Source organism: Chenopodium quinoa, unplaced genomic scaffold (genome assembly GCF_001683475.1).
Source record: "Chenopodium quinoa cultivar QQ74 unplaced genomic scaffold, ASM168347v1, whole genome shotgun sequence".
Classification (NCBI taxonomy): Eukaryota; Viridiplantae; Streptophyta; class Magnoliopsida; order Caryophyllales; family Amaranthaceae; genus Chenopodium; species Chenopodium quinoa.
Genome location: NW_018745177.1, coordinates 2,393,350 through 2,406,813, shown reverse-complemented (window position 1 = coordinate 2,406,813; position 13,464 = coordinate 2,393,350). Strand labels below are relative to the sequence as shown.

Sequence of the window (13,464 nt, the reverse complement as noted above, 5' to 3'; positions counted from 1 at the left end):
GTCTGACACACAATTATTATTATTAATATTATTATTATTATTATTATTATTATATATTCCTATATAAAAATATTTCGTCAATAACAAAAAAAAAACCCTAGAGTCTTTTCTCTTTATTCTCTCCTAAACTTTAGCCTCCATTGTAAATTTTGAAGGGACTTTCATTGAATTTTACCGGTGAAAAGCCCCAGTCGTTGTTTCTTTTAAGTTTTTTAAATTCTTAGGTTATAATAATGTCTCCCTCAAAAGAAATGATTTTCTTTGAAAAACAATGTTTTTTTGATCTTTTTCGAAAGAAAAGATTTTTCGAGCTCATTTGAAAGACCAAGGTGTTACATGCGTTTGATAGGGTTTCCAGTTTTATTGGGCTAAAATCGAATTCGTGTTACAAAATCATCACAAGAAATTTCTTCCTAACAAAATATTGAAGCGTCGATGGAACCGCTCAAAAAGTTGTAAGAGACAACGAATCGAGAATATGCTTAATTGTTATATCTATATATCTTAGCATGTGAGAATGAGGGATAGCTCAAGTAGTTAGAGCTTCCCTCCCGGTTTCAGGAGATCCTGGGATCGATTCTCACCCCTGCCCTTGTGGTGTGTGTGTGTATTTCTTATGTGAGAACATTTTTATGTTCTAAATTTTTACTCATATATTCTAAATTATAAATCTGATGTTCTAAACTTTTTCCATGGTGTTCTAAATTATATCAGATGTTCTAAATTAGTACTCACATGTTCTAAACCATAAAGTAGTTAAGTTAGATGTTATAAATTTCGAATGACTTATTCCGAAATTTTAACTTATATGTTCTAAATTTTAAAACGTGTGTGTTTTCTAAGATTTTTAGTTATATGTTCTAAATTCGAAAACATATGTTTCAATTTTTTCACTACAAGAAAAATCTCTTTTCGTAGCGATTATTTCGTAGTGATTGTACATTCGCTACAATATACAAGTATGTTTGTGAAATAATTAAGGATGTTGTATCATTTTTACAATCGCCATGGTTTTCCCATATAAAATCGATACAGAAAACATAATAATGCATATTCACACTATTTTTACACATTTATATAATTTTGAGAAATCGTAACATTTACAATCGCCACTAAATCCTAAAAATCGATACGAAAAGCCTTTTCAACACTAAATATATAAATATTATTTGACAAAGAATACATAAAATATGTCATAGCTTATTGGTGAAACATTTAATATAAGAGTTTGAGGTTGCATGTTCGAATTTTGTAAAGATCATACGCATGTTTTTTTTTGAAGAAAATAAGTTAAACATTTATAGCGATTGTAATCGCTACAATAATCACCACGACTGGATGTAATTTTTCGTATCGATTATTGAGGCCAACCCCAGCGATATTGAAAACCACTACTAAAGGCTAAGGCAACGGGGGATATAGTATCGAATGACCATTTGTTGGGAAAACTCTTTGTTGCAATTACAATCGATACTAAAGGTTAAAATAATCGCTACGAAAAGGTTATTTTCTTGTAGTGTTACTCACATGATCTATATTTTTACTTATATGTTTAATATTTTTACTCCCATTTTCTATATTTTATACCTAGTGTTCTAAATTTTTTATTCACATGTTCTAAATTTTAAATCAGATGTTCTAAATTTTAATCATATGTTCTAAATTTCATAAAGCAAATTTTTTAAATTTTTACTCTCATATTCTAATTCTTGAATCAGATGTTTTAAACTATTGCTCACACACATGTTCAAAATTATTAGTCATATGTTCTAAATTTAAATTTGAGTCGCACGTTCTAAATTTTTACTCGTATGTTCTAAATTTTTACTCACGTGTTCTAAATTATAGATCAGTTCTCATATAAGTATGAATTCTCACATATGAACCTATTCTCACCGGATCTATATATATATTTAACCCAGGCCCAGATCTACAACCCTAACCATAACAAATTTGGCCGAACCTCCCAAACTTAGCAAACCACCACCACCGTGGCTGCCAAATACCACAATCACCACCAAAAATTAACAAAAAAGATTAAAGAAAGAAAATTGAAAAAAAAAATAAGATACATACCTTAATTCAACCACACATGACCTCGAAATTGGGTTTAAGAGGCCAAATTCGACCATGAAAACTCTAGATCCAGAGTTTTTATGGTCGAATTTGACCCGAAAACCGTTGTTTTCCACATGAGAAGAGAGAGAAAGGGTGAAAACAGACAAAAATTGTTGTCGGTGATGGTGATGTTGTTGATGTTAGTGTTGGTGGTGATATCGGTGGTAAGCGAAGCGGTGGTGATGGGGGATAAGAGATGGTCGGCAGAAGGGAAATAGGAGAAGAGAACGAAAAGAGAAGAGAACGAGAGAAGAAGATCAAAACGAGAGAGGAGAACAGAACGAGATGTAATACCCTGTATTTTCATACGTATTTTCTAATTAATTAATTAAGAAGTATTTTATAAAAAGGGTATTTTAGTAAATTCATTATTTGGAGCCAAAATAATATTTGAATTTTGACGCCAAATATAAGTATTTAATCATTTGAATAATTAATTATTTTCTGATTTCTAAATTGATAATATAGGTTTAATTATGTTTTTTTTAAGGTCGGTCCATATTTTATTATACTAACTATTTCAAGAGAAATATCTAATATAATGTATTTAACTAATATCTAAAATATTTATTTATTCAATTATTTTATTATTATTTTCGTTTTTATATTAAAAAATAATAATAATAATTGTGAAACGTGATTTGATCATGTTTTGAAGAGTGATTGTTATCACTTTAGTTTGTTAATTATTATATTTTAAATTAACCTCTAATTCTCTTCTTCATTATCTCATTTTGTTCCTATCTTTCTTCTCCCAACTGTATGTATATCCATTTAAATTTTCTTATCTATTAACCCAACTATTAATCTAGACTTAATTTGATTCAAATACCTTAACAACCCCAAAAACTTTTCACATTTTCTAGTAATCATATCACACCTTAAGCTCTATCCTTTCTACACCCTCAACACTATAAATAGAATCTTAATTCTTCCCACTTATTCACACCAATTCTCTACTTTTCTTCTCCTCTTTTTACACAAATCATCCCGTTTATCTTTGAAGCCAATTTTCGGGCATTTCTGGTCAGTTTTGGGGTATCGACGTCACAGAATATTGTTTCTCTCGAAAAATCCTTGAGCTTAGGCTCAAGAATCACCCAATTCGGAGTTATATCGAAGGAGTTATAGCCTCTGCAAGTTCTGTCTATTCTTTCCAACGCAAATCCAATTCTTCTCTTTTCCTTGGTTTCTTATCTTTTCTTATTCTCTTCTCTTATTCAATTATTATTATTATTATTATTATTATTATTATTATTATTATTATTATGGGGGATTTATAAATAATTATTATGAGTAGTTTTAATTATATAAAATCAGATTTTTAATAATATTTATGTTGAAAGGTTCATGTACATATAGTTGGGAGGTTTTAATTTAATTATTTGTGAACCTTATATTGATTAAGGTTATATTTATTTGTAGGGTTTGTTCAATCAAGGTTTTTGAGGTTCTTTTTGTGTGGTTTTTCTAGAAAGGATCAAGGTACGTTTAGGTGGCTAGATACCTTTGAAAATAATTGGTTTGAATAACATGTTTTACATAATTTGATTGGTGATTGAATTAAATTGATTTTGAAATAAATTATGTTTGAAAGCATTTATTTTAATAAAAGTATTTGAATGATTGATTTTTAAATCATGTTTTGAATGGTTTGGATTACTTATCGTGGTTAAATAATATTGGGAACTATTGGATATTAAAAGGATTTATTGAACCATTGAATTATTATTATTAATGCTTTATAAGCATGTTAGTAATCCCACTATGCGGATTTGGTTTATTGATAAGGCCTTAAACTTTGTATGACCGGGTCTTTCCTCAAGAATAGCCTTGTAATATAAGGAGACTAGATTGGGGGTGTGCACACTTGGGTGAGGAATTGGATTTAAAGGAATTGGTTCTTAATAAAGGAATTGGTTTTATTAACTATTATTTTGAATATTGAATCATTGGAATCGGTTTTGGAATAATGACTTTTGAATTTATTGGATTAATTATTGGAATTGGTTTAAAAAGCATGTTTGCAAATAAATTGAGTTTACACTATCTTACACTTATCGTACTTAGCATATTTTGCTAATCTGTATTTCTTATTTGTTTTGGTTCACCTTGTTTACCGTAATGGTAAGCAGTGTTGACTATTTTCAGGTGGAGTCATGAATGTGCATATGGGAGTCCAGGGATTTGCTTCACCTAGTTTAGGAATATTGGTCTTGTCTTTATTTTGAGCACTCATAACAATGTTACTATTTTTATAAGTATTAATAAAAGAAAATTGAGTTTCCGCTGCAAGTTTAATTTTGTTGTTGAGTTAAGTACTTTGAGTAGCCTTGCGTAATCACGCGGCGGTAATACGCCCAACTCTATCTCTACGGTATAATTATATGTATTATACTAGTATTTCCGTAGAGGGAGATTTGGGGGTGTTACACGAGATGGGAAAGAAAAGGAAAGACCAAATGAAGAGGAGAGGAGGATAAAGAGAGGAGAGAGAAAAGTAAAGACAATGAGAGGAAAAGAGGCAGAAATGTGTAGGGTTTTGTAGAAGTTTGTGATTTTGTTTTTTTCTTTTTAAATGTATATTATTTCCGATGGACTATAAATCCGTCGGAAATATACAACAGATTAAAAATTCGTCAAAAATTTCGACTTTTACGACGGAATAATTTGTCCGTCGGAACCAGTCCGTCGCTATTTGTCTGTTTTTCTAGTAGTGTAAAAAAATTAAAATTGTTTTAATAAATTATATTTATATGTATATGTGTAATACCCGTATATTATATGATTTTACAAATTATTAAATTAGTGTTGTATGTATACTTTAAAATTTAATTTTCTTATCTTATTTGATAGAATTTATATCTCTAACCCTACATTATTATTTTATTAAAAGAAAAAGTAAAGCAGCCGAAGCCGGCGTTTTCTTGTTCTTGTGTGCGTGGGATTCTTTAACCAAACCCAAAATTGTTGGGATTTGTTAAACATCGCCCGCGTTTTTCTACATAAAGCCCACATTTTTTAAAAATGTTGACATTATTGCCCTTGTTTTAATTTTTACCGAAAATAAAATTTTTCACTCATAAAAAATGTGGAGCAGGACTGGATCGCCGAGTGAAACCGAAGAGCCCTCAACGTCGGGTAGATGCACCGGAGAGACGCCGTTGACGCCGGAAAAGGAGGTACGAAGCCATCTAAAACCACGAATTGGCGGCTGGCGTCCTGCCGGGACGCCGTGACCGTAGTGGTGGCGCCTAGCCAGGACGCCGCCACCGTAACTGTGGCGCCTGGCCAGGACGCCGCCACCGTGGCCGTGGCGTCTGGCCAAGACGCCGCCGCCACGGTGGCGGCGTCCTGGCCAGGCGCCACCGCCACGGTGGCGGCGTCCTGGCTAGACGCCACCGCCACGGTGGCGGCGTCCTGGCTAGGCGCCACCACTATTTTTTATTTTTTTTTTTTTAATTTAATTTAAAATTTGTTTATTTTTTTTTTTTTGTGTTACAATTTTTTTCTTTTTTTTTTTGTTTTGTTTTTAATTGTTTTAATTTGTTTTTGTTTTTAATTTATTTATTTTTTATTTTTTTTTTTACAATTTTTTTCGTTTTATGTTTTGTTTTTGTTTTTTTTTTTGTTTTTTATTTTTGTGTTTTGTTTTTTTTTTTTTTTGAATACTTTTTGTTTATTTCTTTGTTTGTTGTTTATAATTTATTATTGTTTTTGCTTTTGTGCTAATGTTGTGTCAAATGTATTAATTTAATCTACTCTTATGTGATTATATTTATATGTTATTGTTGCAGGATTATGGTGGAGACGGAAATGATTATAGTGGGATTTTTGTACACGATGGTCTGTTCGAAGATGCTCAACAAGCGGTTGATTGGGCGAAACAGGTTGCAATTAGATCAGGTTTTTGTTTAGTAGTAGCAACTCATAAATCTCAACGGGATGGTAGAATGGATCGCATTTTCTATGTGACCTAATATTGCTATTGCTATGTTTTTCCCATTCATTTAAATTTTCGGATTCTAATTTTCGTATTTAGTTTTCCCATTTAAATGTGAACCTGTATTTAGTTTTCGTATGCCCACTAATTACAACTTAAAATAAAAGTTATAAAAACTAAAAATATAATGTCAAATTCTAAGAACTTAAAATAATAATTATAAGAACAGATAATGTTAACTTTTACAAACAACTAGGAAAATGTTTTATAAATGCACTGCCGACATATCAATAATCTCTCTGTGACGCCCACTGCCACTGCTCAAGGGCCCGTTCCAGTTCATCAATAGCAGCTCTGCCTGTTGCAGTCGTCATGTTGTCCCTCTCCTCAAAAAGTCTGTGTCCCAACTGCGTCATCTTTCCCATCCACTACACATAACAAAACACATAAAATTCAATAACGACGTATTATGAGACGTATTATATGAAAAAAAACACAACTACAAATGTTTTATGAGACGTACCGCATCCACGGCAGTGGGCGGTGGCACATCATCATCATCGGCGTCGTCGCCGTGGTGGACGTCTCTGATCAACCTCGGGTGCGAGTGCCGGTTGTACCACTCCATGTAGTGCTGGTCACACATGGCAGCCACCCCAGTTGGCGGCCGCTGCAACTGCTCAATCCATATGCGGGCAACCATCGGAAACTGCTCCCACGTGCCAATCATGCTTGCCGGCCATTGGACGACGTACTCCTTCAACGACGCAGATCGGACGGCCTTACTGGGCCATGCTGGTGGAGGAGGAACAACTTGGACATATCCAAGCTGGCGAAGACAGCGCTGCGGCATGTACGCCTCTACGATCTCACGATACTGAATCAGTCCCGTGTAGAGGGTCCTGGGTACCCTATTACTAGGGTTCTGGCCGAAAGGCATCCAGTTCACCTGCACATTTTTTAAAATTAGTAAGATTCATACAATAAACACATCAAACTATAAAAGTAGAAATAATTTAAACACTTTACCTCTAATGGGGACATCCTGTCAAGCAATAACCGTATCGATCGCAGGCGGTCAATGGACTTCTTCTCGACACGCGGACTCCACGCACAGGCACGTGGCTGGCCATCCCCAATAGGAACCGGGTCGCGGTGTGGTCGAAACGCCGGGAAATACTCGTATATCCACGTCTGTAACAACGTCATACATCCAGTGATACCTGCCGCATCAGCCCGGCTCGAGAATCCTAACTGGCGATACATGTACGCTAATGTAGCCGACCCCCAAGAAAACTGGCCTACTCTGTCGGGCTCACACGCGTCAACTATGTCGCGTGGCCTGAGCTTGTTTCCGCTCTTATCCGGAAACAAGGTACACCCGAGAAGAAGAAAAACATATGCAGCCAGCTGTGTGTCCTGCGTCCTACGTGAAGTGGGGTGCAAACATCGCTGCAAAACTGCTGCGATCTTAACACCGCCGTGATCCCACACACCAAGTGCCGCTGTGTACAGCGCAGCCCTATCCACCGCCAACAGCTCCGCCAATAAATCTGCCTGATCCGCATCTGTGACAACAGATGCTCGGTTTCCCTCTACGGGAATCCCAAGGATGGCCTCGACGTCATGCAACATGATCGTCATCTCACCGAACGGAAGGTGGAAAGAGTTCGTGTCCGGCTGCCATCGCTCAACGAAAGCCGTGATCAGCGTCGAGTCAATCCTCTCATGCATGGTGGCAGGAAGGTGGCTCACTCTAGTGGCCCTCAATCGGCCGACCATCTCGCTCTCCTCCGGCCAAGCCTCAGCCCAACTACACAAGAAGTTACAAGTCCTCTCCCGGGTTTGGCATTTCAAAATGCCGCTATCCAAAGCCCGCTCTTGGTCCTCCCAAATACGGGTAGCGATGTGTCCTAGAAAGCTAGGAATCACACTCCCGTCTATAGGTCCCCCAGCCACCTCGCCCCTCACCACCCAAGAATCATTAACGGCCCTCGACCGTTTTCTGCTAACCGCAGACACAGTGGACGCAGATGATGTGCCAGATCTACTAACAAATCTACCATCTCTACCCTTACGCACGTCTACCCTACGCGTCTCATACACATCATCAAGCCTCTGACTGAATGGACCGTAATCATCATATGGTCCACTCTGATCGTCCATATCCTCATCTGCATCCTCCTCCTCCTCCTCCTCATCACCATCATCATCTTCATCATCCTCAGAATAGTGCACCCGTTCTCTACGAGCCGAGGCCGAAATACCACGGGATCTAACGTGTCTGGGCCCCGAGCTCTCCATTGAGTTCATCGTACTTCTCATAATGTCCATACTCTTCCCAGCCCCAGAACGAAAATACGATGCCTAACACAAAATAACAAAACATGTAATATGCAATATAAACATGTAATATAAACATAAAAAAAGTAATTAAAATAAATAAATAAAACAATATACATATGATGGAAAATAAATTAAAAACATTACAAAATATTAACAACCTAAAAATAAAAAAATTAATAACCTAATAAATAAATAAATAAAAAATTGGAAAAAACAAAGCAAAAAAAAAAATTACCCAAAAAAAACAAATTGGAAAAAACAAAGTGAAAAATATAAAATTATAAAAACTTAAAAAAAGAAGAACATCAAAATTTTAAAAAAAATTTATAACAAAAAAAAGGGAAAATAAAATTTTTTTAAAAAAAACCAACAAAATTTAAAACAAAATAAAAAAAAAATCAGAAACATAAAATTTAAAATTAAAAAAAAGAAAAACAAATTTAAAAAAAAATCAAAAAAAAAATAATTATTTTCGAAAATTAAATTTCAAATTTAAAACCAAAAAAAAATTAAAAAAAAAAAATAAAAAGGCGGCGGCGCCTAGGCCAGACGCCGTGACGGTGGCGGCGGCGTCTAGCCCAGACGCCACTACCACGGCGGCGGCGCCAAGGCCAGACGTCGGTGCCGTGGTTCTGGCGCCTGGGCCAGACGCCACCGCCACCGTCACGGCGTTTGGCCTAGGCGCCGCCGCCGTGGTAGTGGCGTCTGGGCTAGACGCCGCCGCCGTGGTGGTGGCGTCTGGCCTAGGCGCCGCCACCGCCTCCGACCTTTTTTTTTTTTAATTTTTAAACACAAAATTAATAAAAAATACCTTCTCGCCGGAAAACCGCTGTCCACCCGCCGCCTGTGCCGCCACTTCCTTGCCGGGCCGCCTCGACATCGCTCGGAAAGTTTTTTAGAGAGAGAAAGTGGAAGTAGAGAATTGAGAGAAGAAATTGTGTTTTTTACTTTGAGGGCAAAAGTGACAATTCACTCTAATTTTGTGGGCTTTATGTGGAGATTCGCGGGCGATGTTTAGCAATTGAGAAATTGTTTCCTGAGTTTTGTTTCATTCACCAAATAAAGCCCACGAGATGTTTGTATAATGTAGGCGAGGAATTGCAACGTCAGTCAATCTATTTCTTGCTTTCAATATAGTAGTTTGATATTATTTCGTCGAAAGGTAATCACACTACCTTAAATAATTTTTTTTGATTTGTTTGATTATAAATTGTTAGTATTAATTATACTCCGTATTGTTATGTATAAATTTTATAATTTGTGAATTATATATGATCATGATTTATATGTATATGATTAGTGTGTGGTATTATATGATTTAATTGTCGCATTGATTGATTGTGTTATTTCTAGGGTTTTTGATGTTGTTGTTATAGGGAGTATTGTTTTATCGAGGTTTTAGGGTTTTTAATGCAGAGTATTATTTTTGGGTTGAGATTTGATTATATTTTGGTTATTAGTATTTTTTTAAGAGTTGAGATATTATAAATCGAATTGTTATACTATTTGGGAACATGTGCCAATATTGAGAATTTATTTTCATGTGAAAGATTATTTGATCGATGTATGAGATCAAAAGGTTGAGATTATTATTTTGTTATTGGTTTGAGGCTCGGCGTTATAGACCTTAGTCCTTGGCATGTTGGTAATGAGATATTGATCATGAGTTAAGAATGAGGTACAATCGTTATTATTTGTTTTTCTATCATCCCCTACAGTGGGAATTGACCCGTATGTGGTCTGGTTCAAGGTGTTTTCTGGTTATTGGGAGTATTCAAGTTTTTATACTTGTTGGTTTTATTCTAATTACCCATGTCCAAGGCTAGGTATAGAAGAGCATGTCACACTTATTGGGAATGAGTTAATAGAGTGAAGGATTGTATTTTATTCGAGGTTGGGTTAGACAAAGGTTATTTTCAGAGTACAATGTGTAATGTAGTTTTATACTACACTGTTAATTGATCTAGTAATGTTAATTATTATATTATTCTTTGTATTCTGATATGTGATGATTACTCAGCTTTTTTGCTGACGTGTGTAATGTAGTTTTATACTACACTGTTTAATTGATCTAGCCATGTTTTTTTCTTATGGTGGCTCTGCGACGATCTATTTTGGAATTTGTCCTTAATGGTGAGCAGTCAAGATTGTTTAAGCAGGTTGATCAAGTGATCGTAGCTAAAGGGGTTCAAGTGATCGATTGGTGTTTTTATAATGAGTTTGTAAAGTTGTATAAATAGCTCACCTAGATTTATTGAGTTGTACAGTTGGGATTTTATAAGCCTTAACACTCGACAGGTTGTTGAGTGTGGCGGTGATACCTCCGAATTAGATGTATGTTTCCTCAATTTTATTTAAATGTTTATTTTTCCTTTAATTCTTGTTTATTATTAGTTAGTGAATCAGAGGTGTTACAATATGTGACACATAAGAATTTAAAGGACATTAATAAATTTAAATTTCAAAAAAAAAAAAAAAGAATTACCTATAGTCATTTAATTCTAATTAACTCTATTTCAATTCACTATTATTATTAATAAATATTACTTTATAAATCTGTGCATGGCACAAAGCAAAAACTAGTTTTAAGACTAACCACCTACAATTTTTATTTTTTTTTAAAAAATTGTACCACCTACTATTTTCAAAAACATTAAATTTCGTTATGTGGATAGGATGTTTGAATAATTTAATCTTGTGAATCGCTAAATATCGCCAACGTTTTTTATCAACACCGCCAACAAAAGTGATTAAAGGACAAAATTACCCTTACTCATCCTTACATAACTTTCTTTCTCTTAAGGGACAAACCCAACCTTCAACCACCACATAAGCCATCACCACCCATGTCACTAGCCACGCAATTACAAATGGAGTACTTTTTTTCAGTGGCGGATCCAGCAGGGGGTCCAATAGAGAACCCTGTTAGATCCGGAAAAAAAATAGGAATGTTATTTAAAAAAAATAAATAGAAAACCTATAAATAAAATATTTGAAACAAATAAATACTATGTTAGGCGCGAGCTCAGTTGGTTTAGTAACTCTCAAATAGGACAACAGACACGGGTAGACTCCTAGGACGCGCAATTTTACATTTTTTTTTCCTTTTTTCTTTTCTCCTTTTTTTTCCCTATAACTTTCGTTCTTTATTCCCTTTCTTTTGTCAATTCTCACAAAGACACAAACTGCTAAAACCCTTACTATCTTTCTCCATTTTAATACTTGTATTGCCCATGGAAGAAGATAATGGGGTAAGTTGTTTTTTTTTTGGCGCCTTCTACCAATTTCACAATCTAGGGTTTATCTTTGATCTAATCTAATTTAATTGTCAGTGCATTAAGTGTAGGGTTCGAAAATCTCAACTATTGGTTCTAAATTCTAAGATTATGAAACATCATAACCAAAAGAAAAGAAAATTATGAGCCTAATTTGATTATTGAATCAAAATATCCCTAAATTTATGTATTTTCTAATTTATTATTAATAATTTTCAAAGAAAGATTTGACCTTTATATTAGAAGTGTAATGAAGTAGTAAAATTTGATGCTGATGTGATGTTGGGGTCTTGTGTGAACAGGAACATGAATATTATACTCCTGAATGCATACTTGAATGTTTAAAATTGGGTCTTGGGAATAACATCCCCTAGGGGTGGGACTTCGGTCTGGCGGTTCGGTTTGACCTCGGTTTGAGTCGGTTTCGGTTTGAAGCGGTTCGGATTGAAACGGTTTAGTTTAGCTGGCGGGTCGGTTTGGTTCGGTTTGGGTTAGTCACGGCTCGGTTTGGTTTCGGTTTATTTCTTTGCGGTTTAAATTCGGTTTGGGTCATAAGCGGGTCGGTTTATAAACGATTCGGATTATGTCGGTTCGGTTTGATACGGGTCGGTTAAGAGGGCGGGTTTACCCGGGTCAATGTCAGTTCGGTTTACAAACGGTTTGGATCAAGCCGGTTTGGTTTGAAATGGGTCGGTTTAGGGGCGGGTTTACCCGGGTCAATATCGGTTCGGTTTATAAACGGTGCGAATCATGTCGGTTCAGTTTGAAATGGGCCGGTTTAGTGGAGGGTTTACACAGTTCAATTGGTTCGGTTTATGAACGGTTTGGATCATATCGGTTCGGTTTATAAGCGGTTTGGGTCATGAATTCATGATTGTTTTAAAGATCGCGTCATGACCATGATTTAATGAGTTGATACTTATAATACGATAAATTGATAATTAAGAATGTACAAGTATTCAATTAGATTGATCAACAAGTGTTTTAAACTTTTAAGTTTTAATGATCAGATATGTAAATATGTTTATCGATTGTAGTACATACCAATAATTCAATGAGGCAATGATACTTATGATAGTATGATAATGATACCAACCGTACATTCGTACGATATGATATACATGATAATTAATCTATAATTACATATACATTAACAATATCGTATTGAATCAATTTCCATTTCCAAACATTGCATTTCTTATAAATTATAACTTACACGAGATTAAATGGATTCGTTATTTAGTTTGACTTTATTTAGATTACTAACTCAAACAACTTAATAAGTTAAATGGACGAAATCACGAAATCACTAATTAAAGTGGTGATGAAATCATTATGCAATACTAATGTACGAATAGTCAAATATACAACGGTTAGATTGAATGCCCATGAAAAACAATGGTTAGATTTTCATTACTTTATTAGTTATTAGTATTACTTATTAAGTTATTATTAGTTTATTATATATATATATACTGATATACAGTCACAGACTCACAGATATATATAATATACATATAGAGATGTCAGATATTGATGTGCATTAACTCATTAAGTCATTAACTATGTCGTATTGAATCAATTTCAATTTTGAAACATTTTCGTTTCTTACAATTTATAACTTATAAGTAATAAACTAGTAATAATAATAATAGTAATAATAATAATAATAATAGTAATAATAATAATTATAATAATATTATAATAGTAGTAGTAGTAAACTAGTAATAATAATAATATTAACAAATAATTATACTAACAATAATAATAATAATAATAATA

The 13,464-nt window shown here is 34.5% G+C and overlaps 1 protein-coding gene across 1 annotated transcript; it reads right to left on the bottom strand.

Moving 5' to 3' along the window:
• Positions 1-6,141: 6,141 nt before the first annotated feature.
• On the bottom strand, positions 6,142-8,243 carry LOC110710760 (protein MAIN-LIKE 1-like). Its single transcript, XM_021889094.1, has 3 exons — positions 7,091-8,243; positions 6,585-7,010; positions 6,142-6,489 (listed from the first exon to the last, which is right to left on the bottom strand). The coding sequence occupies exons 1-3, from the start codon at positions 8,225-8,227 to the stop codon at positions 6,349-6,351; spliced, it is 1,704 nt and encodes a 567-aa protein (XP_021744786.1). The 5' UTR covers positions 8,228-8,243; the 3' UTR covers positions 6,142-6,348.
• Positions 8,244-13,464: the final 5,221 nt, after the last annotated feature.

Excerpts from the sequence above, each read along its gene's own strand:
- LOC110710760 (XM_021889094.1), bottom strand. The coding sequence starts at position 8,227 with ATGGACGATCAGAGTGGACCATATGATGATTACGGTCCATTCAGTCAG. Across the intron at positions 7,011-7,090 it reads ACAGGATGTCCCCATTAGAG|GTGAACTGGATGCCTTTCGG; the intron begins GTAAAGTGTTTA and ends AAAAATGTGCAG. Across the intron at positions 6,490-6,584 it reads CGCCCACTGCCGTGGATGCG|TGGATGGGAAAGATGACGCA; the intron begins GTACGTCTCATA and ends TGTTATGTGTAG.